Genomic DNA, 26,386 nt, shown 5'->3' with positions numbered 1-26,386 from the left:
GCCTAGAGAAGTAGATTTGACCTTAAATTTGGCACGTTTTGATGATGATATGACTATCCTATCAGTAGGATACAGTAATATTAAAAAATATTCATTTAAGATATATATTGAAGTTCATAGTTTTCCAAAGAAAAAAAAATAAATGTTGTCGTCAAATATTTTTGTTTGCGTGTGTTTAACGTATCAAATTTATACCTATATCAAATATTCAAATAACAAATTTAAATGATGTCTTTTTCATTATGTATATATATATATATACCCAAGTGGAGGTTACAGAACAGACGAGAGGAGAGAGAGGGATGGGGCAAATTCCAAGGCAGTAGGGGCGCAGAGAGAGAGAGGAGATACAGTAAATAACAGTAGGGTGAACAAAAGTGAGAAATGATTTTGCAATCGAGCTTTTCATTTACATCAAAATTCCAACATTTTTCTGACACAAAAGTAAAAGAACTGCTAGCTAATACTAACAGAGAGTCTATGTCTTGTCACTTGTCAATGTCAAAGGGGTTTATATAGCAAAACGAGGGGTGTCAATAGTCCCACCGTATATACATACGTGTGTGTGATATGACCAATGTTTGACTGACCAGATGGTTGACATTTAAAACGGTAGTGATGGTTGACCCAACTTTTGGTGACCCAATGTAGCCCAAGTGCATGTGGCATAGTGACTCATCAGGTGACATGACAAAATTTGAAATATGAATTTTTGAGACATAAATACCACTATTTCTTTGCTACTGAATGTTCAAAACTCATGTTGACATCACAAATTTGTTTAACTTTTCTCTCTCTTATATGAAATTTCAAAACATTTTAACTCATAAAATAAATGTTAAGTTTTTAAAAAAATTACATATTCAGAATCAATGCATAAATATCTTTCTAACAAGATCCATCATCAATAGTTTTTACTTAATCGTTCTTAATTCCATTGTTTCAAAAACAATGGATTCTTAACTGGAAAAATAAATTATGGACTGATGCTTTTAAAAAACAATGGATTATGGATTGTTCTTTCAAAAAAAAGGAATTCATGAATAAAAGAATGAAATTGGATTTTCAAACTCTGAACTATTATGTTTTATAAATTATTAAAATCAGTCTAAATTCATTGTTAAAACAATGAAATTAGCTATCCATTAAATTTCATGTGAGACTTATGGTTATTCTGTTGATTTAAATCAATGAAATTAGTCACTCCATTGATTTATTCAGTGGAATAAATCATTAATTTAATCAGTAGATATTGGATTGTGCTTTAAAAAAATGGATTATAGATTAAAAATAATTGATTTAGCTATTGTATTGATTTAAATCAGTGGATTTAGCTCTCGCAATTATTTAAATATGTGGATTTAGCTATTTCAGTAATGTAAATAAGTGAAATTAATTATTCCACTAAATTAAATTAATGGAATTAGTTAAACTGCTTTTGAAAAACAATGAATTTCGGCTTAAACCTATATTTATTCCATGAATTAAAACATTGGAATAACTTATTCCTTTCAATTTTGTCTTAGACCAATGGTTATTTCATTACATTAAAATAATGGAATAACTTATTCCATTCAATTTCATCCCAGACCAATGCTTATTTCATTGACTTAAAACAGTGGAATAAGTAAATCATTATTTTTACTTGAAATCCATGGAGATTTATTTGAATTACATTTTTTATTCATCCAACCACTTCAGTGTTATTGTTATTCAACCTATCAACGACACCATTCATCCACCTATAATATCTTCATTATATATTAACCACCATATCATAATTGAAATCCATAAAAAAACATTTATCAACACTTGATCATTGAAAAAACAGTGGAATGACATCAAAATCAATGGAATAACGATCTGTCTAACATTAAAAACAATGGGATAACAATCTGTCTGTGATTAAAACCAATGGAATAACGATCTGTCTAATATTAAAACAATGAAATAACCATCAAAACAATGTAATAACCATCTATTCATATTAAAACCAGTAGAATGACACCAAAATTAATATATTCTGAAATAAAATCCTCCATACATTCAGAAGATGAAGACAATAAAAAAATATACCTGGTTAATGGTCCAAAACTGGGTTACAATTGAGTTACAAATGAGTTCACTTTCCGGTGAGTATTTCAATCGTCCAAGGGCTTAAACATGTAGAGCTCGTCAAGGCAAGTTCAACAGTGGTGGTGGTTAACGGAGAGGTGGCCTATGGTGGTCGAATCGGACTCCAAAAGTTTCGTTGGCCGCAACTTCAAGGAGAGATTTCGACGAAATAAACAGTTGTTAGCAGCAAACGAAGGTTGAGGATGAGTCATGGTGATCCGACGCTTCAGATTCGTAAATCGATGGCCGGATGGTCGTCGAAAAGAGGAGAGAGATGAGAGAAAGAGAAGCGTAAGGATGAAGGAGAGGGGAGAGTATTTGTGTTTAATTTTTAAAATTCAAAATTTGTTCACATAGAATTGCTAACTGAACATGCCACCTAGGCTTGGGTTACAATGGGCTACCAAAATCTTGGGCTCTATATCATTTTCGCATTTAAAATTGGCATTTCCTAAAAAATATTAAAGATGTCAATGTTTTTTTTATCACAGTTATTTTAAATGAAAATGTTAAATGACCCAACTTTTTTTAATCCAACTTGTCCCAACTTTTTTTATCATAGTCATGCTGACATGAAATATTTACTGACATGACAATTTTTTTGAAAATTAAATTTCCCTCTTCTCTCTCCATTCTCCTTTGTTTAAAATTTGAAAATTAAACATTCCCTCTTATATTTCCCACTTTTCTTTTCTCCCACACTTCCATTATTTCATCATATTTCATTTAACCACAAATAGACAAGCAAATCATTCATATTCACGAATTACATTGAAAAGAATGGTATTCATTGTTTTTTTTACTAAGAATGAATGATATTACACTATTTTTTTGTCATACAAACCTGTGATTACATTGTTTTTTTTACACACAGACAAGCGATTACATTGTTTTTTTGTCAAATTTATCAAAACAATGTAATTTTCATAACAAATGTAAATTGCCAAATTCCAGAACAATGTAAATTGTCAAATTTATCAAAGCAATGTAATTTCCAATTTTTGCCATATAAAAGCTGGAGAAAAAATAGCTAAAGAATAACAAGGTAACAATGTGTAACAATGTCAAACACATTGTTTTCAATACAGTGCAACTTCCAAAATATGAGAAAGAAAAGTGAGAAAACAAATTACATTGTTGCTAAAGGTGGCAGGAGAGTTGCTGGAGGTGGTTGGATGCATGGATCGACGAATTACATTGTTTTTAAACAATGTAATTTGAACTGGGTTGTCGGATTTCGACAGCTATCCGGCCAAAAAATGAGTGGATAAGGGGCATCTCGATGTGTAAAGTCCAACTATGGGGTCAGTTGTCGGAGGTGGCCGGATTGACACGATTTGTGCTGCAGTTACCTCTTTCTTTGGGTGCTTTTTTCCAAAGATATGAGCGACGATGGGTGGTTTGGAGGGTCAAAAAATGATCGTGGTGGTCGAGCGCTTCTGTTCGGTGTGTCAACAGCTTCGATTGATGGCCAGACGAAGGAGCTCTGATGGAAAGTGGCGGTGCTCGTGAGAGTGGGAGGGAGAAAATGAGAGAGGAGAGAGAAAGGAGAAAGAACTATCGAGGGTTCGAATCCCTCTCTCTCCTTTTGCTTGGCGAATATGTATATTTTTTTTTGGTAAGAGAAATAAAGAGAAAGAGTGTATGTCTCTTATATGGAGACAAAATTGGTGATGTGGAATTTATGTGGCATGTCACATCAACTTGTGATCATTTTTGTTGGGTCATTTAGACCATCTCCAACCCAGGTTGCAAATGGGGTTGCATTATGCAACCCGTGGGCTTCAGGTGCCAAATTTCCACATCTTTTCCCTGGGATGGAAAAAACGTGGGTTGTCTTCAACCTTTTCTTCGTCTCTTCTCCGTTGAACACATATCCGTCGTCACCGTCTTGAAGCTTCCATTCCATATTGGTTTGTATCGATTGCGGTATGGATTTCAAGTTTTCTATGTTTAATCGTCTTGTATTTGAGATTGTAATCGATTTATTACCTTCTTTTCTCCAAAAATCCTCAACTACACTGCGATGGGCATCCGGGGTTTTAGCTTGCGATTTCATCAAACTCAGGCTCCGAATCAGGTATGAATCGATCATTGTATAATAGTTCTTTCAGGTTTTGTTCAAGATTTTGTTGATTGAAAGTTGGTTTGCGAAATAGGGCTTAGGATATGCTGAGTTTTTAGGCGTTTGTTTACATCTTTCTCTGTTGAACTGGGACTGGGAGTGGCTGAATGAATATTTGAGGGACTAGGGTTTCACCTGCTTCATGTCCATGATTAGATCAGTTTTGGTTGATGAGTTTCTAGTTTTTTTGATGGATTGACGGATTAGTGGGATTTTAAGTTGTTAATTGTGTCGTTTGGATTGGTTTGACTTAATATGGAGTTGGTTTCACTAAATTATGTACCTTTTCTTGTTTTGTTTGACTATTACTATTGAATTCAACCAACCCCTTGTTTTCTTTGTTTTGTTATTGTGACCAATTGAATTATTGTTGTAGAATGCTTGATTATGTTGCTCTACTATTAATTACTAAACATCTCTTTGGAATAATTAGTGAGAGTAATTGATTATTGGAGTTTGTATTAAAAATTTGAAACCCACATTTGGGTTTACGAGAGCTTGACATATTTGAGATCCTGTGAAACAACATTCTATTGTTATGTAATAATCTTCTTCACGGCTTTCTTAGTCACTTGTCCACTTTCGTACTCTCTTGTTTGCTTTCTTAGTCTCTTGTTTAGGGCTTCTTTGAGTACCTGAGGTTATCTTTGGATGCAGATATCATGGTGGGTTTATGTTATTGGTTTCTTTACAGGGGGAGAGACTGTCAGTTGTTCAATTCTTGTTGTTTGTTTTGTTTTGATAAGTAATTCTTGCTGCTTGTTAAAAAACAATTAAAAAAGATTTTCTTTAATTCTTTACCATGAATTGGGTTTCAAGTTGTCTTCAGTAACATAATGTCTTAACTAGTATTTTCAATACCATTACATTGATCTACATATATATCAATCATGAAATTTTCTTAATTTCCAAATTCTACCTTGCAGATGGATCCAATTAGGTATGATGGATCTTTCCAGAGCGTCCTGCTCAGTGATGATCGTCCTTTGGGCTTTAGTCTTAAATATTAAATTGCATCTCCATTATAGAACTCTCCATTGCAATCAAAAAAAATTTCAACCCCTAAAACACAACTATTCATGGATGAAAATTTTAAATTGCATCCCCAATTTCTAATTTATGATTAGAGATGCCCTTAGAAGCTCCGTATTATAAATACTGAGATGGAATGATTAGGGGGTCCTGAAATTCGTTAGGAATTTCAGAGTCTACAATCTAATCCATCGGTTCAGCCGATGCGACGTATTCTTTCATTGTTCAGAGTTCTTAAGCCTTTTTTACCAAAAATAACCCCATGCAAAGTAGAACCTGTCACCAGCAGAGAATACGAGCTCTTTTCCAGAATGGTGAAGGTGCGTCAATCATTCCCCAATACAAAACTCTTTACAACAGAGATTTAAGAACTAACCTATGAAATTCGAAATCCAAAAATACCCAAATTCCAAATCTTTCAATTCCTCAAGGAAGAGAGTGACTGGTCCGGCAGGCAGTTGGAGGTCGCAGGAGATGTCCGACTGCAACAGAGGGTGGCTGAAGCCTGCACCTTGATGATCGGTGACGACGGCGGTGGCAATACTCAGATTGAGATTGAGGAGTGATTGTGAATAATATGTTCTTATGGCCAAGAGGCTATGCATCAAAAAGTTGCTTGACATATTCTGATACACCTATTACTAAAAGACAAAGCAACCCGTCTTACAGATGATTCCTTGTTCATAAATTGTGGGGTCATTTCGGGGGACAACTCCACACCAAGTGATTCCATAAACAACTTAACATGTGCCATCTCTGTTTCCGAGCACTTTTATATGAGAATTCTCGCATTGCCCCTCTCTTTCTCTAACATATTATGGATTCTGCTTGCACAATGGCAAATACAATCTTCTGTACACACATATACAAAAGATTGCAAGACACCAAGCACATTTTTTTTTTACCAATACACAAAAGTCGTAACTATTTACAACATATTCCGAATCATATATATATATGTGTGTGTACACACCCCGGCAATTATGCAAGTGAATTTTGTGACTAAAGCGCCATCATCTCACGAGCCATATCTACCGATTAAGCATTCTGGTTAATAATATGTTTGTTAATAATGCATGGTGGAGAACGCTTAGAAGTTCGATGTAGAAATTTTATCTTTCCGGTATTGTAGGTACGGATGCCATTCTCATTCTCATTCCCATTCCCCTTCCCATTCTCAACCGATAAAGAGTAGTTGTGTTTTTTGAGATAATGATTTGGTATTGGTCGGCACTTTGAGTTGTTTGGAAGGCGAACGACTTTAAGTGAACATGCTTTCTCCAAATTGGGAATTGCATGAAGGTGTGAAGGAAGGTCTACAACAAAATCTCCATATTCATCTGTCCAACTTGCTGTTTTACTACTCCTCTTACTCTTAGCCTGGTCATGACAGTGAACCACCACCCGAGCACCTGCATGCATTCCGAATAATTTTCATTTCAAGATGTCCTGTAAATGCATGTCTACGTGATGATATATCGATGCATGGAAAAGAATTTGAAAATAAAATCACAACTGATTTATTGTTAATATATGCATTATAGTTAGGCAGAAGCTAATTAATTATATAAGCTTGCCTGTCTTTGTTTATAATTGCTTGGTTTTGTGGTTACTTAGCTAAACGCCTAAACCCCTTGTTGTGACTCATCACCAGTATTTACTATGACATATATATATATATCCTCCAAAGCAATAGTTTTCTTTGATCATAAGTTTGGCTGGAAACTATATGTACTTATAACTACTACCGAAAGCTATATATCCCCATATAGAATTTAAGACACATGACCTTCTTTTTCTGTTTGGTCAGATTAATTTGTTCGACCAAAATGATCATATTTGATACTTCTATACTAAATCTATTTATATATAATGTGTCTTTGTGTCATGCATGGAGGATATAAGAGTAGATTGATCAACTGATCAGGTTCCCAGAATATTAATCATATCATATAATACATGGAATATTGAAATCTTGCAAATCAATAAAACCTTATATACTACATATATATATATGAACTTAATTAATTCTTTTATATCTAATTTCTTGATTTGGGTACGGACTATGGAAGGCTAGCTAGTCTCTCTCTCTTTCTATGTATATATCGATCATACCTGTGTAGTGTATGTATATGTAGCGAGAAACCATGGGTGATTATTCAAAATAACAGCAAGCCAATGAAAAAAGAAAATGAATTGGGAATTAAACCTGGTATTGGCCATTGACGAAGATGTAATTCACCATCACCATGCAAACAAGCCTCACAAACCACACTGCCTGTGACTAGCACCGTTGAGAGCTTCTCATCTCCATAACCAGCTATTTGTACCATCTCTCTATTCGAGTACAATAGTTGATTATCTAAAAGGTATTGTTCTCCTTCCACGACACCGACCGCCATTGATGCTGCTTGAAGAAACAACATGAAGAAGGTGAGGGTGGACATGAGCATCACAAGATTGTGGGTGCCGCTGAAGTAGCTCATCTTCTTTGTGTTTGTTTGCACGCCTACAGTTTTGTGTGGATTTCTTGAAAGCAAGGCTTTTGGAGAGAATAGCTCCAACTTTGGTTTTATAAGGGAAGGCAATATCTAAATGCCCCTAGTCATCACTCATATTACAAATAAAACCTTCAAGAGGTTGACTAAATTGAGGATTTGTATATAAAATTTGTTGGACAAAAACGTTACAATTGTTAAAGTTACATCTCATCAAAAAGAGTTATATCGTTTGATTTGAAATGAAAAGACGTGACTATTAGTAAGGATGTACAACTCTTAATTCCAAAAAGACATGATTAGTCATTGGAATGACATGTCCCTTACAAATTGCAGTATTCAACGCTAGATTTGATCAACATTTCTACAATTATTAGGTTCTATAATTTTATTCAATTTCTGGTCACTATTTTCCCCACTTGATTCATATTTTGTATTTGTTCTAAATACATACAAGTATAGTAGAGGGGACAAGAACATTTTCTCCTGTTGTACATATAAGTGGATGTATCAAATTGCATATTTGCCCTTACCAATGCCACTCTTATCTTAGGCCATGAAGAAGCTGTCTTTGAGGATTAATTAGATGACTAGATGTTGATGCATGCATTTGAAATTTGAGTGAAAAGGAGGGTTAAAATAGGCCTTCTATAGATATATACAGAGGGATCCCTATATACATACATATGCGTACAAGAAGTGAAGACAGGGAGGGAGTTGGGAAATTCGATTGGAAAGTTAAAAGGAAGTAGGTAGGTTGCCTACTCTTATCATCTACGTATTCTAATTAATTAATTAATTAAATTTACTAGTTTATTAGTCATGCACATAAGGCGTTTACCAAATTCTATACACAAACACCTACGTATCTATATTCAATTACCAGGGTTACTGGTATCATTGACAGATCTGCAAATCTAAGGAGCAATCCATAGAAATAGAAAACACTCAACAAAAGTGCAGTAACTAGAATCAATGATACAAGAATTCAATTACCAGTGTTACTGGTATCTTTGACAGATCTGCCAATCTAAGAAGCAATCCATAGAAATAGAAAAAGAAAAATTCAACAAAAGTGCAGTAACTAGAATCAATGATACAAGAGATTAGTGAACCAAATATTTATGTTTGACTGTCACCTCAATAAACTACAAGGCACAAGCTATATTATTTCATGAGTTTAAAAATCCAAGTGCAGAACTTGTATCCCCTCCCAGAGTAATAACTTCAAAGGCTGCGGCCATACTTCCCATTGAGGTGACTGCTGTTCATGTACAGGTAGTGTTTCTTATCTGAGAAGCTTGAAGTCGTAGGCACCGGAGAAAACCCAGAGTAACCCTTATCTTTCTTTGTTAAGCATATATCATATAAGTATTTTAACAACTCATCCTCTTGCACAAATGGTTGGGCTGCATATTCCTCACATGGCATCCACTGCAGGTAACTCAAGCCAAAATGAAGCATCATTATCATGTTAGAAAGTCTTCCAAAATATAGAATTTACTAAGCCTTTGAACCATAGACATGATGATAAGGATGAAAACACGATTTTCAGGCTATCGACTTTTCTACTCTTTTTCAGTGCTCGAAAGTAAGAAATTGTTTCGATCTCATTGTCCATTTGCATCACAAATTACCTGAGCTGCCTCTATCTCAGATTCCTGTGCCTGGATGTCAAACGAGAGGGGTCGCAACATGAACAAAAAGAACAACTCTGATTTCCCAAAGAATGCTTTGTGGCTTTGTCTGTAAGTCAGTTGCAGTAGGAGAAGATCTTAATTTGAAATACCAATATGATAAACCCATTAAAAAATGAAAGAACGATAAAATGAAGGAACTAAGAATGTTATCTCAGTTTTTTGACAGATTAAAGTCCTATCATTTAGTAATCAAGCCAATTGCAACAAAATGTGGTCTGAATTTACATGAAGTGTTTACTTTTTTTTTTGGTTGCAAAATTCATACCTGAAAGCTAGTAATTCTACAAACTCTGTCTCAATCTGTATCAACCAAAGAATTATAAACTGTAAATATCATATAACACTAGCAAAACTATATCCAGTCGGCTCAAATTAAGTAATATCTCAATGAAAGAATGTACAAATTCCAAGACAATCACTCACTGCTGTCTCTTCTCTGACTTCTCTGACTGCTGCTGCACAAATGTCTTCCCCCTGGAAATGATAAATGATAAATCTTTTGTAAGTGGCAAATGTAGATGAAGTGTAGTTTTACAACCAAGATGCCAAACTCATACTAATATACACACCTCTTCAACAACTCCAGTAGGAAACTTCCAAATGCCTTTTCCGCTGAGCACGCCACGGTTTTCTTGGACCACTAGCACCTAACAATCAGAGGCGGATCTAGCTATTGAACATGATAGAAGATTTCCACTCAATGAAAAATTGTCTAGCACAATTTAAACGATTCTTTATTCCCGATCATTGTTCAATATATAGATTTTGATGTGTAATTTAATGAATATATAAATATTTACTTAATGTAATAACTACATAAATATTTGCTTATCTCCGGTCACTTTTCAGTAAATGTTCTAAAAAAAAATTCCGGGCGCTACCCCCGAACCCCCGTCAACCTTCAGCTCTCATATTATAAATTCCTACATCCCAACAAACCAAGCCCACCCTAAATTCATTTTCTAGATCCACCCCAGCTAACAATGTAAGTTGAAAACACAAGTTTTGAGATGCGACAAAAGAGACTGAGAATGAGAGTGGTACAGAATCCAGCATCAAACATATGATATCACCTGTTTAACAGAAAATATTAGTTTAGCTTTCGTAGAACGTTTTGTACCAAATTGGGTAGGGGGGAGATAAGCACCACTTTCTAGGTTAGATTATGCGACTCCAGGAATGGTGCAAATTGACAATGCAACTTGACAATACAAATTGTTTCAGCGAAGGAAAAATGGAATAGACGAACACAAATTGACATAAAAGATGCTGGAAGAGAAGACAGACTAGAAGGAAGCATTAGAATACATAAACAAGAAAGTGTTGGAAGTCAACACCAACTTAAGTGGTACTGACTTTCATTTGCCTCGAAAGTTCTTTTATGAATGATTTTTTGTCAATATATTTTTTAGGGGAACTGACTTGTATTGCCTAGAAACCTATTGTCTAGAAAGTTCAAAGTCGGCAAAGCACCGACTATAGTCTAGTATAAATAGGTGTGTGTGCAAGTGAAATGTAACACACAAGCAAGCAAGAGTGAGTGGCAAGTGAGAGAGTGTACTGCTAAGTGTTGTGTTAGTGTGCTGGGCACACTTGTGAGAGAGCATGAGTGATTGTGTAGTGTTGTAATTAATCTTGTATTAATATAAGCGAGTTTATTTGAGTCTCAGAACTCTACAGAAAGCACTTAAGGTGGCATGTTTAAAACTGTAAACTGAAGACCATCTGTTATCTTAATCATGCCCACTTGTATTTTGACTGGTGATGGGGACAAGAATCCCAGTCACTACCTTCCTTGTTAAAGGCGAGGTCTTCGGGGCTTGCTCAGTACAATATCGACTGATGAGAATTTGTATTTAGTAGTTATACCTCTCTTTTATCATTCATAACAAATGCGCCGATTGTCACTCGGTGTGAGGCATTTGCAGGAAGAGGGCTAATCCCCTCAGGAATCCAGTAAACTAGCATTAAGTATTTTGGCTCTGCATGGTGGTACGAGAACCCTTCCTGCACAATGACAACACAGAAATTACAAATGAAACAAAAATATGACAATATCAACTTAGTCACATTCTGTACAACATAAGCAACTTTGGAGCCCAAGTGTCTAATTCTGCTTACCTTAATAGTAGGTTCGACCAAATTTGCTAGCTCGATAGGCAATTGGATCCAAATTCCCTTCTTTCCCTACAAAACATGTTCATAGATCATTACCATAGAACATAATATTTAAATTTGGTATTCCATGTCAACAGATGATAAATCGTTCTAGTCGCAATCGAAAATGTAAATGCCCGTGCAAATATGTTAAAAATTTGAATATAAGCAGCACCTCATCTCGAAACGTTCAAACATTTTCAAGTGCATAATATCAAATGAAACATAAGACACTAAATAAGGGATAATGCTTCATTGAGCTGATTCTGATAATTGATAAAAAAAAAAAAAAAAAACTATGCTCAACAACAGGGCCAGCGAATGAAGGGCCTTTAAGTTTCCCAAAGAACTGAAGAAGATTCTGAAAATAGATACATAATCTTGCACTATACTAAGAACTCCAAAATCACAAAATTACATATCTTTGAGTAAAGTAGTATGTTCCTTGGTCAATTAGAGACCACACTTTCCTATCTAGTAACAGCAAATGATCAATTCACAAAGCTCACCTGCTGTCTCCAGTGTGCCATCGAAGCTCTAAGTGCCGAAGCAAATGCATTGGAATCCATGGGTTCTTTCATTTCAACGATGACACCTTCATACTCATCATTGATTCCATTAAGCAGTTTAACCTCCTGAACCTCATTTTCAGCATCCAAAGGAGAATATGAATCCATCGAAGCTGACACAACTCTGATTCTAAAAGCGTCTGTAGACCTGACCCATCTGCTTGAATAAACCAAAAAACATGAACCCATCAAACTCTACCCTAAACCCAACAAAATAAAATTTAAGAAATTACGCTATCACCAGAAAAATCAGAAAAGAAGAAAAGGGAGGGATCAAAGTTGAACAAAAATAAAAGAATTTACCTTTACTGGGTTTTGTAAGCAACTTCGGAGCTAAGATTCGAGGGAGCGGCTGCTTATGCTTCAAAGAAGAGAGGATTCAGGTATTGGAATAGGAGGCAGTGAAGGATAAGAGAGGGATTTACCCATTTTTATGGTCATCAACAACTCGGGATGGAGTAAGGAAACCCTTTTTTTTTTTTTAATAATGACAATTTGATTTTTTTGAAAAACGATTTTAATATTTGTGGATGAGAAAAATGATAGCAACTTTAAACGATTTCAACCATGTCAGCAGCTGACGTGTGCATGTTTAGAAAATTGCATCCACAATACTATTGAAAAATTTTCTTATTTGAAACGTTGGGCTAACGTGGGTTTAGGAGTTGGAACTTTGAATTGAATGCGAGTTACAACTTAAAACCAACGGAAAACTGACAAACATATGAGCTTATAGTTGTTGAGCAAACTTCAACCTCATTTTCAACCCAGATCACATCATTTGCTTCACAAATCACTCATATGTTTTTCTTTTTTCTTTTTCTTTTTTTTATAGTAAGCGTTGACTTGATGACCATCATTACGAGTTGAATGCAACGCAGTTTTCATGGACATTGTTCCCCAAACTACCAACTATGGATGACTTCTTGCTCTTAAAATTTAACCAATGTTTTTGAAATTGGACAAGAATTTCACTCATATGCAAATTGTCTCTAATGTCTAAAACACGTTTTTAGATTAGTATAAAGTTTGAAAAAATTTTAATGATATGAAAACGAAATTAGTAAAAATTTACTTCTTTTTTTTTTTTTAAAATAGTAAACGTTTACTTGATGACAAATAAACTAGTATAAACCGTGTTAGTTGCTTTTTCAATAAAATGAAAATGAAATAAATTGTACAGATCGAACGACTTTCTTTACGGTGGTCATAGAGTTTCGAACGTGATTTCAACGATTATAGTTAAAGAAACTCATCGGGATTGGTTAGGTTTAATTCGTGATGGCTTAGACTTTAATTTGTTGGTGGTAGCTGTTCTCGTGAGGGAAGAAGAAAGAGATGGTGAGGGGTAAAATGTGAAAGAGCACAAGAAAAAAAACATAAAATCAACATAAATCAAGGTATGATTAATAAAGATAGAGGCTCCGTTTGGTAGAGCGGTTGTGTTGATTTTCAACGCTAACTGTTAAGCTGTGAAAAATAAGCTAAGCTTAAAGCTGTGAAATAAACTGTGAAGTATTTGGTAAAACCAAAAACAGTTTAAAGCTTATAAGTTGTACTAAATTGTGCATTGTTTGGTTATTTCCCAAATAAAGGAGTTGTTATTTTTAGAACACCACATAAGAATAAATTGACAATTTTTTGGATACAAATAAACCTACATGTCCACATTTAAATTAAATACTACAACATTAATTAAAATACTACTGACATAAATTTAATACCACTCTAATCACTCATTGTCTCTACCTCTGCCTCCTACGTACAAGTTTATCTGCAATCTTATCCCGAACAGAGGACATGGTCCTGTCATCGCTCAAATCATCAACACCAATAACAACATCTTCAGTAGTTGGTTCTTGAGATGAACTACTTGCCCCTTCATCCGTTTCTGTAAATTCTTCGTCATTGGTCACCCTCAATCGAATGAAGTTGTAAAGTGTCATGCACGCAATTACAATTTGAACCTGGGTTTCATAAGGGTAAGATGACATCTTCCTCAATATAGGAAACCTATTTTTGGTAACCCCAAAAATTCTTTCAATTACACTTCGGAGTGACGAGTGTGTGTGATTGAACACCTCACGAGGACCTGTTGCTCGGCGACCATTTTCAAACTGAGATAAATGATACCTCTCACCTTTATAAGGTGCAAGAAAACCGGTCCTATTAGGATACCCCGCATCAACCAGATAATACTTTCCTGTTTAAGGTAAAAACAAATAAAAATAAATTATATATACAATAAATTATGTCACAAATAAAAATAAATTATATATACAATAAATTATGTCATAAGAAAGTATAATAACTACATAAAGTAAGACTTACCTCGAGGTGGCATTGGAAATCGTAATTCCGGTGTTGAAATTGCATCCTGGAAAACACGTGCATCATGTGCTGATCCCTCCCATCCAGCCGACACAAATATGTACAGCATATCAAAGTCACACGCTGCCATTACATTTTGGGTCTTTGTGCCTTTCCTCCCAATGAATCGACCTCTGTCAGGTTTAGGAATCACAGCTGGGATATGTGTTCCATCGATGGCACCAACACAATTTTTAAAGGGGCTATATTTTGGGTCACCCCTAATCTTAACTGGGACTTCGTCAAACTGGTTCTCTCGCGGTTTAATGATGTCCACTAATAACAAGTACACACTATGCAATACCTCATGGAACATCCTGCTAACTGTTTCTCCAGAATGCTGAAAACATTCCTGCACCAATCTATTCCCTGCACAGTGGCCCAGTGTGAAGAGGAACATCCCAACCATTTCCGGTATTTGAACGTAGTTACTAGTTCGTAACATGTACTTATCCCTCAGTTGATAACATAGGTCTCTAAAAATCTCTTTCTTCATCCTAAAAGTCTGGTAGCATCTATCTGGGTGTCCATGTAAAATTTCAACTACCCATTTCGCACCCTGTAATTTATTTGTCCTGCACGGCATCTTATCAAAATATGCAGTCCGTCTTCTCCGATGATAAATTACAGCTGCAGTTACAGACGTTATGAGTATAAAATCATCATTCCTTTTACGGTTCAATTCCCATTCATCATCATCCATCCCATCATACTCATCAGTGTCATCAGTGTCATCAAACTCACCACCACCCATATCAGTTGTGTTGTTGCCTGGATGTAAAGGAATATCCGTGAGTTGTGCTCAAAATAATCAAATGCATTAAAGAAAAATAAAAAGCACAATCTGTATCAAACTTAAACGGTGAAAAATCACGACATGTATCATTAGACATACATAATACTTAAAAATAGAAGACATATATAATTGATCAAAATATTCCATTCATTAGACATACATAATAGTTAAAAATATTCTTGTTCTCATCTTAATACTATCATTAACCTAGATTGGAATATCCAAAAAAAAAACATGTTAAAATGCAACTAAAGTCATTGTCATCACACACCACCCATATTGCTTCTCTCCTCATATTTCTGCTCCAGATATGGCAGCCTCAAATCAGGGTCCAAGTTGCAAAACATGTCCGCTTTGGCACGATTATCAGAAAACAATTCAGCTGCAAAGATAATAAGTTTATTAGAAATTCCTTCTTCCTTCCTCATCTGACGCAGAATATCCATAGCCATAGCCACAGTGGTCTTGGTGACGTTGCGAACCCTAGGTGCTGCCACTGAGTTACTCGCAGACACATGGGACTCCACAGCATATACCAACCTCTGCATTGTCTCATGTTCATCAGCTCTGGTGATCGATCGCTTCTTACTTGAGTTCTTGCTAACTGAACCCTCGAATGATCTCTTTCCCAATGATCCGGATGTGTGAGATGGTGTCACCGGAACACCTTTAGAAGGTGAACTTGCAGAAGAAATATCATCATTATCAATAATTTTTTCAGGTGATTCTCCAAGGTGTACTTCATTGGATGGATCAGTGTATGGGTAGGGTGAATCTTTCGATGTGTTGGGTAGCTCAGGCACATATCCTTCTCCAAACCAAGTATCCAAATCATCGTCAGGTTGGGTACTCTGATTACCATCACTACAATGGTATTTTGGAGTTGGTATGTATCCACTAGACGGTGCCAATCTCGCTGAACCAGTAGCATATGTCCTCGTAAAACTGAATTCAAGGTCTGCCTTATTCTTGAAGCCATGTTTACGGAATTTGGCATATTCCTTGTTCTCCTGCGAAGTTAAAAAAAAATGTGTTCATTAGAAACATGCAATAATGGTAGCAAAATATAGTTTACAATTTATTATAATACATGTACCTTAATTTTCTCTTCCCACCATTCGTCGCTTGCATTTATAGTGCCAGTAACAGCATCCCACCCAACACCCGTATCCTGGGTAGTCATCTTCACCCATAATGTCCAGTCTTTTCTAAGCAAATCCCATTTATTCTTTAATGATTGTTTTTGATAATTATGTCCTGTTTTAGCATTGAATTGGACCACAAGTTCTTCCCATTCCAGTTTTGGTATACGACTGTCAGGGACTCGCTTAGCAGCTTTCATAGCAGCAACACATATCTCAACCAAGACACAGAGTATTCGAATCATCCCATTGAATTCTCTCATTATGACTACCCTCATATGAAGTCATTTTATCTTTCCCTTTCCTTGACATATCTAAACATTAGGTATACATATAAAATACAAACATGAGAAACTAAAAGTCTTACAAAACAACATAATTTACTCACAGGAAAATATTACTTTAGCATCATTTAACTTGCACAACCAAATGATGCAAACAACTAAACAAAACAAATCAAAACTCGTAGGAAAATATTACCTAGAAACTGCACAGAATTTACCCACAAAACTGCCCAAAAGAAACTACACAAAAGCTGTCAAAAACTAACCAGAAAACTGCACAGAATACAACCAAAAAACTGCCCAGAATACAACAAAAAAATCCCAAAAAACTGCCCAGAATATAATGATAAAAGTGATCAAACTGCACAAAAGCTGTCCATAAACTACCCAAAAAACTGCACACAAACTGTCCTGAAAGTACACAAAAAATGCCTAAAATTGCCTAGAAAACTGCCTAAAATTGCCCAGAAATTAACTCAGACAATTGCACAAAATCTGCCCAGAATACAACCAAAAAATCCCAGAAAACTGCACAGAATATAATGACATAATTGATCAAATTGCACAAAAACTGTCCATAAACTACCCAAAAAAACTGCACACAAACTGCCCTGAAAGTACACAAAAAAATACCTAAAATTGTCCAAAAAACTGCTTAAAATTGCCCAGAAATTAACTCAGACAATTGCACAAAATCTGCCCAGAATACAAGCAAAAAATCTCAGAACTCTGCACAGAATATAATGACATAATTGATCAAATTGCACAAAAACTGTCCATAAACTACCCAAAAAAACTGCACACAAACTGCCCTGAAAGTATACAAAAAAACTGCCTAAAATTGTCCAAAAAACTGCCTAAAATTGCCCAGAAATTAACTCAGACAATTGCACAAAATCTGCCCAGAATACAATCAAAAAATCCCAGAAATCTGCACAGAATATAATGACATAATTGATCAAATTGCACAAAAACTGTCCATAAACTACCCAAAAAAACTGCACACAAACTGCCCTGAAAGTACAAAAAAAACTGCCTAAAATTGCCTAGAAAACTGCCTAAAATTGCCCAGAAATTAACTTAGACAATTGCATAAAATCTGCATAGAATACAACCAAAAAACTGCCCAGAATATAAACAAAAAATCCCAGAAAACTGCCCAGAATATAATGACAAAATTGATCAAATTGCATAAAAACTGTCCATAAACTACCCAAAAAAATTGCACACAAACTGCCCCAAAGTACACAAAAAACTGAGGTAGCCCAAGCGTGAAAGCCTTCCCTTTCTAAGCTTATGAGTCCGGTTTCGTTCGGCTAAAGCCTAACTTTCATTAACTGAATCTGCCTACTTTCATGCTCGAGCCTGACTTAAGTCAATTACTTGATCAACCACGTTAGAAGGAAGAGAAAGCTAGGTGCGTTTGGAAAAAGTAGAATGTCTCTCGGCCTCACTCCAATTCATTTCTTTTCTAACTGGACACATGATGGGAAAACTGCTACTTTGGGCGGAAACTCCGTCAAAATGGAAGAAAGAGAAGGAAATTCCTATTACCCAGAAAACTACTTAAAATTGCCCAAAAATTAACTCAAACAATTGCACAAAATCTGCCCAGAATACAACCATAAATTCACAACAATGAAACACACAAATCACAGATGTAAATTTTCAATCAAACCACTACAAACAAAGGATAGAGTTATGGGTTCTTACCAAAAAATCAAGTGGCTTTGTGATCTCCTTGGGTTGAACGAAGACAGAGACGTAACCACTGGTATCAACAAAAACCTAACAAGAAAATTGACCAGTATCAGAAAATTGAAAGAAGAAGAAGAAGAGGATACCAGTAGCATATGTAAGGCCAGATCTGCACACGAAACTAACCTCGTCGTGGTGGGTGATGAGTTCGAGATCGCAACGGTTCGCACCTCTCTTCTGTGCAAAGAACTCGTGACGGAGGAGTGAAACAAACAGAGATCGAGTTTTAGATAAACCGCTCTCTCAAAAGCTTTGTTTTGGAGATTATTTTTGGGAGCGGTTTACCGAGCGTTTATAGGGCTTTACAACTAGCCTATTAGACCCGTTTGGTATAACTGATACCGCTAGCGGTACAGCTCAACTTTAATCTCACATGAACGCCCTCCCAAACACTGCCAGAGTGTGACTAAAGCTTCCCTTTCCCCCGTCTTCTTGCTCTACCAATGCTTGTTCGTTGTCATCATCCTCGTCTCCATCAAAACCAGCCGTCCTCCTTCGCTATACGGCCAACGGATACGGAGGAGGCAAAGAAACCTGGCCGAGGGAGCATGTCAGTAGAACTTGTTGGAATTACGCTATCACCAGAAAAATCAGAAAAGAAGAAAAGGGAGGGACCAAAGTTGAACAAAAATAAAAGAATTTACCTTTACTGGGTTTTGTAAGCAACTTGGGAGCTAAGGATTCGAGGGAACGGCTGCTTATGCTTCGAAGAAGAGAGGATTCAGGTATGGGAATAGGAAGCAGTGAAGGATTAAGAGAGGGATTTACCCATTTTTATAGTCATCAACAAATCGGGATGGAGTAAGGAAACCCATTTTTTGAATAATGACAATTTGATTTTTATTTAAAACAATTTTAATATTTGTGGATGAGAAAGAATAATAGTTAGAAGAGGCTCAACTCCACTCTCAGGGTAAGAGAATATCTCAAACTATCGTCTAAAAACATTTAAAACGTAAAATAAAAACTCGGAGAGGATAACTCTGAGCTCCCAGTGAATATCTCAAACTAACGTTCATAAAACGTCACACGATCAAGATCACGAAAGCTCACCGCTACGTCAACCATCTCAACAGTTGCAGAAAAGAGACCCCTTCCCCCCATTTCGAAAATGATGAATATGAAGTCCGTGGGGCTGCAGGTACTATGGATCCTCTGACTCCCAATCGAGTTGCCCTCCCGGGTCTCGCCGGTCTTGCCTGTAGGTCGTGATGTGCCTCGAGATGGCCGTCTCCTGTCCCCCTGCCCGTGGGGAATCCGCTCCCGGGTCGTCGCTCTGCTGCGTCTGGCCCGTCCTCTAGGCACCTTTGTGGATGTTTAGAAAATTGCATCCACAATATTATTGAAAAAATTTATTGTTTGAAACGTTGGGCTAACGTGGGTTTAGGGGTTGGAACTTTGAATTGAATTGAATGCGAGTTAAAACTTAAAACCAACGGAAAACTGAAAAGCAAATGAGAGCAAACTTCAACCTCATCTTCGACCCAGATCACATCATTTACTTCACAATCACTAATATGTTTTTCTTCTCTTCTTCTTCTTCTTTTTTTTTATTAGATTGCGAGTTGAATACAACACCGTTTTCATGCACATTCTTCCCCAAAACTAACAACTATGGATGACTTCTTGCTCTTAAAATTTAACCAAATTTTTTGAAATTGGACATGAATCTCACTCATATGCAAATTGTCTCTAACGTCTAAAACACGTTTTTAGATTAGCATAAAGTATGCAAAAAATGTAATGATATGAAAATGAAATTAGTAAACATTTACTTCTTCTTTTTTTAAATAGTAAACGTTTACTTGATGACAAATAAATTAGTATAAACGGTGTTAGTTGTTTTTTCAATAAAATGAAAATGAAATAGACTATACGGATCAAACGACTTTCCTTGCGGTGGTCACAAACTTTCGAACGTGATTTCGATGATTGTAGTGGAAGAAACTCATCGAGATTAGTCAGGTTTAGTTCGTGGTGGTTTGGGCTTCATTTTGGTGGGAATGGGTGTTCTCGTGAGGGAATAAGAAAGAGATGGTGAGGGGTGCAATGTGAAGAGCACAAGGAAAAAAACACAAAGTCAACATAAATCGAGGTATGATTAATAAAGCAGACAATTAGCACTAAGAGCACTTCGGATAACTTAATTGTAAAAAGGTTATGGGCCTTTTTAAAATTGTAAAAAAGTATAATTTAAGGATAATTTAGTCATCTGGCTTAAAATATGTTTTGGTTTATACCTACAATACCCTTCTTCTTCTTCTCCTCCTTCTCCCTCCAACTATCCAACTTCAGTGTGCCCCCTCTTTCTCTCATTCTTCTCTACTAAAAGTTATCTCCTTCTTTCTCTCCTCCTCCTCTTCCTCCTCCTCCTTCTCCTTCTCCTTCTCCTTCTCCTTCTTATGGTTCTCGATCTTAATTGTTCTTCGTTGCCTTATTCTCCCTTTTTGGCCGAGCTTCTCCTCTCTTCATCACCATCTTTTTCGTTGCTAGATCTAGACTGCATCGAGTTGCTCTTGTCTCCGTTTTTGGCATATCTAGACTATGTTTCATTGCTCAATCTGGGTTGTGCTTCTTTCTCTCTTCTCTCCTTCCTTGCTCTGTCTGATTTGTACATCTCTTGCTCGTTCTGGAAAAACATTTACAGTTGCAGAGATGTATCACTTTAGTATCACCAATACCAAAAATCCACTAAAATGATACAATTGAACTAGTATGCATACTTCCTCTTCCTAATTATTTTTCCTTTTTTGATTTTCTTTTCTTGGTTACCTCTCTTGCTTGTTTTGGAAAAACATTTACAGGTGCAAAGATGTATCACTATAGTATCACTATGTTATCACCAACACAAAAAAAATCCACTAAAATGATACCATTGAACCATAAAGACATGTAATGCAATCAAATTTACATTCCAACATTTATATCATCATTTTATAAGGAAAATATATAAATTGAACACTAAATTGGATCTTATGTTTAAAAGTATCACTATTTTATCAGATCAACAAAATACCAAAGGAAAATATCATATCTGCACTAAAATTACCAGTAAATAAGCCACAAATCCCTCAACCACTTACATTCCCACAAATTGATTGTTGATATCAATTTAATGAAATATACATTTAGTATCACTATAATATCAATCATTTGCTGCAATTACAAAAGTTTCACTATAGTATCAGTTTACCAAAATTTCAAAGAAAAAAGTAGTTTCTGCATCAGAAACAATATTATTCAAACCAAAATTGGAAAATGTTGAAGGAAAATAGATGAAAATTAACCACGTGAAAGCCTCAAATGCACAAAAGTGCTAGTATTGTATCAAAAGTCCTAACAGATTCCAACTAACCCTAACTAGCAAATGTACCAGAAATTAACCAAAATTTTCAAAAATCAAGACATATAAACATGATTTGAAAACGGACAAAGGTTTTCGGTGCACAAATTTCAGATAATATCACCAAAGTATTCATTAATCGAAAAAAGCTTTGGGTATGTAATATGTTGTGAGGTGTTTGGCGAATTAAAAATTGACGTTAGCTGAAATGCTGTTGAATTAAAATATTATAATATTAGATTTTATAATTTTTATATCAAATTTTGTTATTAAATTTAATATAATAAATATAATTTTATTAATAAAAATAATAAAATAATTATTTTATTAAATATTAAATATAATGATTTTATAATAATTTTTTATTTTTATTAATCTTACATTTAATTTATTAAATGTAATTTACTAATAAAATTAATATTACGTATAAAATTTAAATATTTTAAATATTATAATAATTATTTATGTAAAATTAATTAAGATAATGTGGTAAGTTAAAAATTTTTAAAATAAAAAATAATGCTGTGAATATTAATAAAAAAGTAAAAGAAATTAATATTGTAATGCATGTGGGCCCAACCTTTATTAAAAAATAATAGAAGTGTAATCATTATGTGGGACCCATATAAAATTTTGGAAAAAAAATAATACACAGCGGACCAGCTGTATAAGCTCCTATTGGGAGCTTATAAAGCTCCAGCTGACCAGCTGATCCGCTGGACCCGCTGTGCCGTTTGGAACAGCGGATCCACTCTGGTTTCTGCAGTACCAAACAGGCAGATAGTATCACTCGAGATTGAGAAAGAAGCGTCATTATGGATGTGAAATCTCTGAAAATGGAGGTTTTAAGGTCCGAAAATCGATAGTTTTTGCAATTAGTGGAGAGAGAAAATCGTGGTGTGATGGAAAGAGAAAATCATGGTATGAGGATGAAGGTTTTGCGGGAGAGAAAATGAAATATGAGGTTATTTTGGTAAAAATTGGTCCTCATTGGACTTTTTTAAAATGATGTTTTAATGGTTGTATCTTTTTATAAATAAGTACAATCTAGTATATCGGCCCCATTTTTCCGTTAATAAAGTTTGGGGTATGACTAAAACTCTCCGAAGTTGGGAACTGGCCTTATAGGCCCATCATGTTCTTGCCCAGCCCAATGAAGAAGGCTAGTCTAGTAAATTCACGAATCGCATCTTACCCTTTTACTCTTCCATATACGACCAACTGTTCACCTTCTCTCAAAATCCTTCTACGGTCGCTGAATTTTTACCGCCGAAATGCAACTCTTTTCCGGCAACCGGAAATTTCAGGACGAAGCCGACTCCCCTCGACACGAAGCCCCCTCCCCTAATTCCGAGGGCTTAAGTCTCTCAAATGCGTCGCCTCTGATTCAGTCTCGAGAGAACCCCGATATCATATCTCACTAGTTGAGAATCACGCCGCAAAAGCTCCGTCCGATCCGGTGTGATCGGAGGTCTCCTGAAAGCTCTCTCAGAGACGAGTGTTTCTCGTTGCCCCAGCCCCAGATGGGATCCATGGAGGAGAAGCTTGGATTCTTTGTCGGTGACATGCGTTCTGCTAACTGTTTTGAGTCCCCGATGAAAGTGGAGGAACCTAACGTGGCGGAGAATGGTACTGGTTATGGTGGTGAGTTTAGCGGCCAGTGCTGGGTGGGGTATGTTCCCGGCCAAGAAAGGTCGGACATTGGGGTATTAAATTCTTATGCCGCAAACTCTGAGGAAGGTTTATTAGAGGACGAGTCCAGGTAAAGGTTGCTTCCTTACATATCATTATTCTTCACTGCTTTATTTTTATTTGTTATCTGGTTTACTTGAAAGCTATTACCTTTTTGTTGCCGCAGTGTGTGTATATATGCATATGCTCTCCATATGTGTTGCTCATTCAACTTGATTTGTTCTCATTTTCTTTTTCTTTTTTTGTCTGAATCTAGAACTTAACGTTTGAGGGGTAATCTCTGATATATATAGAGTCGGAACCTTACAAATGCGGATGTCCCTTGAAGCATTGAGTTCTTTATCTGGTATATGGGATTTCTCAATGCACTTTATTGATGCATGTCTGGTTTTCTTGTTACGGTGACTCAATCTCTGCTAACACTTGCCCCCCTTTAAGTAAGTTTAAGCAATGCACCGAGAGGAGCAGCTGATGTGCAATGGCATTGGTTCTCTGCATCATGTGGTTGATAATATTTTGTGTTCATTACCTTGAATATTTCATTGTAGAATAGCATATTGTCTTGCCTTCTGATAAAGATTTTGAGTTATCACTTATCAGCAATCCGTGCTTCGTATAATTCAATACCGGCGGCATATAATGTTGCTCAGGTTTGCTTGCAAGAATACGATGATGTGAGAGGAGGAGAAGAAGAAGAAGAAAGAGGAGATGAAGGGGGAGCAGATGTGGACATAGGATAGGACTCATGACATTGTACGAGGTTACACAACTGGTGGAAAATATAGAAGAAGAAATGCAACCTGAGGCACAATTTAGAATTGAAGACTTGGATAAAGAGCTAAAAGCCTCGAAAGAAAGAGAGATCGATTTAGAGAAACAACTGGCTGAAGATCTTTCAAACCATGCACAGAAGGACAAGTAGAATGAAGATGTGGAAAATATAGAACACCAACCTGGGGTACAACCTTACAATCTAAAATTGAATGTTTGGAAAAAGAACGAGAAGCCTCAAAAGCCAGAGTGAATGATTTTGAGAAACAACGGAGCATCACGATGCACTCACGCAGCTGTATAAGAAAGTAAATAAGAGTACCAGGGAAGATGCCTCAACACCACCAGTGCATCTGCCAGTCAAAGAAGTCCAGAGATCAATGGTACAGATCATAAAATCCAAAAGAAAATCGACTAATGATCCAGATTTCACATACTTTGGTCGAAAAAGGAAGAAAGAAGATCCTCCTCAATCATAACAAACTGATGTTGAGGTCATTGATTGTGAAGCATATCCAGATGTTACCTCAAAGAAGATGAAGCAAACAACAAAAATGGGCGCAAATTGGCCAACGGTAAGATTTCTTGGAGCAAAGAACAAGAGGAATATGGAACTAATCCAGAAGGCCAAAAGTCCCATGTAAGTTCAATTCAACACACTTTTAGGTTACTTTTTTTTTATGAATTTCAATGTTACTGTTTTGTCATGTTACGAGAACTCGTTACGTATCTTCAATATTATTAATACACAACTACTAATGTTGTATTATCTCACGGAGACTTTATTTGGAAGGGATCAAAATTCCATTACTCTGTGATGTTACAGGACTTGTTTGATATCCTGAAAGGCAATTCGATTATAAACAATGTGAGTTCCCAACTTCTTTGGTTTAGTAGTACACATATATGGCAAAGAATCTTCCCAATATATAATATGTGTCATTACAATGTCTGTGCAGGTCATTGATGCTTACGGAGAAATATTAATGGCAAATGCATCCTCATCTGTCGAACCGATATTTGACAACAAAGTTCTTATATTCAACAGTTTGTGCTGTGTAATAATAATATCTTTTACATAATAAAACACTCCATTATACTCTTAACACAGCTGTCTAAACTATTCTTTTTTCAACAGAGTTATATCAAGAACGACGGCATGTATGGTAATCGAAAAAGGTGGATAGATGATGTGCTACAAAATATGAAGGTGCCGAGATATATGTTGTTTCCGATAAACTCTACCGGCGGGTGGGGTACTGTACCGAATCACTGGACACTGCTTGTTTTAAACGTCGAAAAACAAGCATGGACACATTACAATTCCTTCCTGCCTAGTGACTGTAGCAGAAACACCTATCTAGAAGATGCCAAGCTAATTGTAAGTTATAAATCAACATGACGTTAATATTTCTAATTTGATGATGGGTTATATATATATATAGCATGAATATATCATTTGACAAATGGATTTTCTTTCTCTCAAAGGTGTGCAGAAAGATTATGTCGAGAACAGGCTGATGGAACAGGAAGTATAGTCCAAACTATCCAGAAATGAAAAACCTCTGCATGCTGAATTAGAATGTCCACAGCAAGCTTCCAGCAATCTTGACTGTGGAATCCATGTATGCCACATCATGGATAGGATCTGCAACAACAACCAAATTAAAAAAAAAAAAAAAAAAACCTTACATTGGTCGAAGTTAGAAAATACAAAGCCTTGTTAATCCAGGAAATCCGGCATCCAGCCATATGGACCATGGATTTCGGGGCTCCACAATTCTTTAAAGTCTATAATTCACATCTAATTATGGAGAAAAAGTCAGGAAATGAGGTTGGTGTCAACTATAAACTATATAACTCTTTCCTAGATATCATAATTTGAAGCATATTCATTAAAAAGAATGCTATATTTGTTCAGTTGTCATATTTGTTGAATCTACTTGCCAAATATTTAACGGTTTTTATTTATTTAAAACCTCTTAAGGTAACATTATAACTATACTTATGATCATCTAATACGTTAACAAATAA

General features: G+C 35.8%; 5 protein-coding genes across 12 annotated transcripts; 1 reads left to right on the top strand and 4 right to left on the bottom strand.

Annotated features, from left to right (window-relative positions):
- Positions 1-6,310: 6,310 nt before the first annotated feature.
- LOC119987783 lies at positions 6,311-7,912 on the bottom strand. Its single transcript, XM_038832697.1, has 2 exons — positions 7,482-7,912; positions 6,311-6,684 (listed from the first exon to the last, which is right to left on the bottom strand). The coding sequence occupies exons 1-2, from the start codon at positions 7,756-7,758 to the stop codon at positions 6,311-6,313; spliced, it is 651 nt and encodes a 216-aa protein (XP_038688625.1). The 5' UTR covers positions 7,759-7,912.
- Positions 7,913-8,702: 790 nt separating this feature from the next.
- On the bottom strand, positions 8,703-19,241 carry LOC119989900 (nudix hydrolase 10-like). 2 transcript variants are annotated; one of them, XM_038835662.1, is made up of 9 exons: positions 19,191-19,241; positions 12,137-12,353; positions 11,592-11,657; positions 11,340-11,477; positions 10,040-10,117; positions 9,894-9,944; positions 9,736-9,770; positions 9,408-9,516; positions 8,703-9,204 (listed from the first exon to the last, which is right to left on the bottom strand). In XM_038835662.1, the coding sequence occupies exons 2-9, from the start codon at positions 12,302-12,304 to the stop codon at positions 8,998-9,000; spliced, it is 852 nt and encodes a 283-aa protein (XP_038691590.1). In that variant the 5' UTR covers positions 12,305-12,353; positions 19,191-19,241; the 3' UTR covers positions 8,703-8,997. The 2 variants fall into 2 exon arrangements, with proteins under 2 accessions (XP_038691590.1, XP_038691589.1); XM_038835661.1 differs by lacking the exon at positions 19,191-19,241 and adding an exon at positions 12,500-12,660.
- Positions 13,942-15,320, bottom strand: LOC119987781 (protein ALP1-like). Its single transcript, XM_038832695.1, has 2 exons — positions 14,528-15,320; positions 13,942-14,399 (listed from the first exon to the last, which is right to left on the bottom strand). Exons 1-2 carry the CDS (start codon positions 15,318-15,320, stop codon positions 13,942-13,944), a joined length of 1,251 nt encoding a protein of 416 aa, XP_038688623.1.
- On the bottom strand, positions 15,552-19,022 carry LOC119989898. 2 transcript variants are annotated; one of them, XM_038835659.1, is made up of 4 exons: positions 18,673-19,022; positions 18,502-18,576; positions 16,459-16,818; positions 15,552-16,372 (listed from the first exon to the last, which is right to left on the bottom strand). In XM_038835659.1, exons 3-4 carry the CDS (start codon positions 16,780-16,782, stop codon positions 15,626-15,628), a joined length of 1,071 nt encoding a protein of 356 aa, XP_038691587.1. In that variant the 5' UTR covers positions 16,783-16,818; positions 18,502-18,576; positions 18,673-19,022; the 3' UTR covers positions 15,552-15,625. The 2 variants fall into 2 exon arrangements, with proteins under 2 accessions (XP_038691587.1, XP_038691588.1); XM_038835660.1 differs by lacking the exons at positions 18,502-18,576; positions 18,673-19,022 and having other exon boundaries at positions 16,459-16,877.
- Positions 19,242-23,081: 3,840 nt separating the features above from the next.
- LOC119988114 lies at positions 23,082-26,254 on the top strand. 6 transcript variants are annotated; one of them, XM_038833041.1, is made up of 7 exons: positions 23,083-23,651; positions 23,838-23,927; positions 24,232-24,992; positions 25,130-25,220; positions 25,312-25,410; positions 25,491-25,733; positions 25,841-26,254. In XM_038833041.1, exons 3-7 carry the CDS (start codon positions 24,889-24,891, stop codon positions 25,871-25,873), a joined length of 570 nt encoding a protein of 189 aa, XP_038688969.1. In that variant the 5' UTR covers positions 23,083-23,651; positions 23,838-23,927; positions 24,232-24,888; the 3' UTR covers positions 25,874-26,254. The 6 variants fall into 6 exon arrangements, 4 of the variants coding, with proteins under 4 accessions (XP_038688966.1, XP_038688969.1, XP_038688968.1 ...); XM_038833038.1 differs by having other exon boundaries at positions 23,082-23,651; positions 23,838-24,992; XM_038833040.1 differs by lacking the exon at positions 23,838-23,927 and having other exon boundaries at positions 24,182-24,992.
- The last annotated feature ends 132 nt before the right edge of the window (positions 26,255-26,386 follow it).

The sequence above is a fragment of the Tripterygium wilfordii genome, chromosome 21 (genome assembly GCF_013401445.1).
Source record: "Tripterygium wilfordii isolate XIE 37 chromosome 21, ASM1340144v1, whole genome shotgun sequence".
In the NCBI taxonomy this organism is placed as follows: Eukaryota; Viridiplantae; Streptophyta; class Magnoliopsida; order Celastrales; family Celastraceae; genus Tripterygium; species Tripterygium wilfordii.
Note: the sequence above shows the minus strand (reverse complement) of the source record. Positions and strands in the feature narration are given on the sequence as shown.

Excerpts from the sequence above, each read along its gene's own strand:
- LOC119989898 (XM_038835659.1), bottom strand. The coding sequence starts at position 16,782 with ATGAGGGTAGTCATAATGAGAGAATTCAATGGGATGATTCGAATACTC. Across the intron at positions 16,373-16,458 it reads GGTGGGAAGAGAAAATTAAG|GAGAACAAGGAATATGCCAA; the intron begins GTACATGTATTA and ends TTAACTTCGCAG.
- LOC119987781 (XM_038832695.1), bottom strand. The coding sequence starts at position 15,320 with ATGGGTGGTGGTGAGTTTGATGACACTGATGACACTGATGAGTATGAT. Across the intron at positions 14,400-14,527 it reads ATTTCCAATGCCACCTCGAG|GAAAGTATTATCTGGTTGAT; the intron begins GTAAGTCTTACT and ends TACCTTAAACAG.
- LOC119989900 (XM_038835662.1), bottom strand. The coding sequence starts at position 12,304 with ATGGATTCATATTCTCCTTTGGATGCTGAAAATGAGGTTCAGGAGGTT. Across the intron at positions 9,945-10,039 it reads CTACTGGAGTTGTTGAAGAG|GGGGAAGACATTTGTGCAGC; the intron begins GTGTGTATATTA and ends TATCATTTCCAG. Across the intron at positions 9,205-9,407 it reads CTGAGATAGAGGCAGCTCAG|TGGATGCCATGTGAGGAATA; the intron begins GTAATTTGTGAT and ends AGTTACCTGCAG.
- LOC119987783 (XM_038832697.1), bottom strand. The coding sequence starts at position 7,758 with ATGAGCTACTTCAGCGGCACCCACAATCTTGTGATGCTCATGTCCACC. Across the intron at positions 6,685-7,481 it reads TCGTCAATGGCCAATACCAG|GTGCTCGGGTGGTGGTTCAC; the intron begins GTTTAATTCCCA and ends GAATGCATGCAG.
- LOC119988114 (XM_038833038.1), top strand. The coding sequence starts at position 24,889 with ATGAAGCAAACAACAAAAATGGGCGCAAATTGGCCAACGGTAAGATTT. Across the intron at positions 25,411-25,490 it reads TATTCAACAGTTTGTGCTGT|AGTTATATCAAGAACGACGG; the intron begins GTAATAATAATA and ends TTTTTTCAACAG. Across the intron at positions 25,734-25,840 it reads TAGAAGATGCCAAGCTAATT|GTGTGCAGAAAGATTATGTC; the intron begins GTAAGTTATAAA and ends TTTCTCTCAAAG.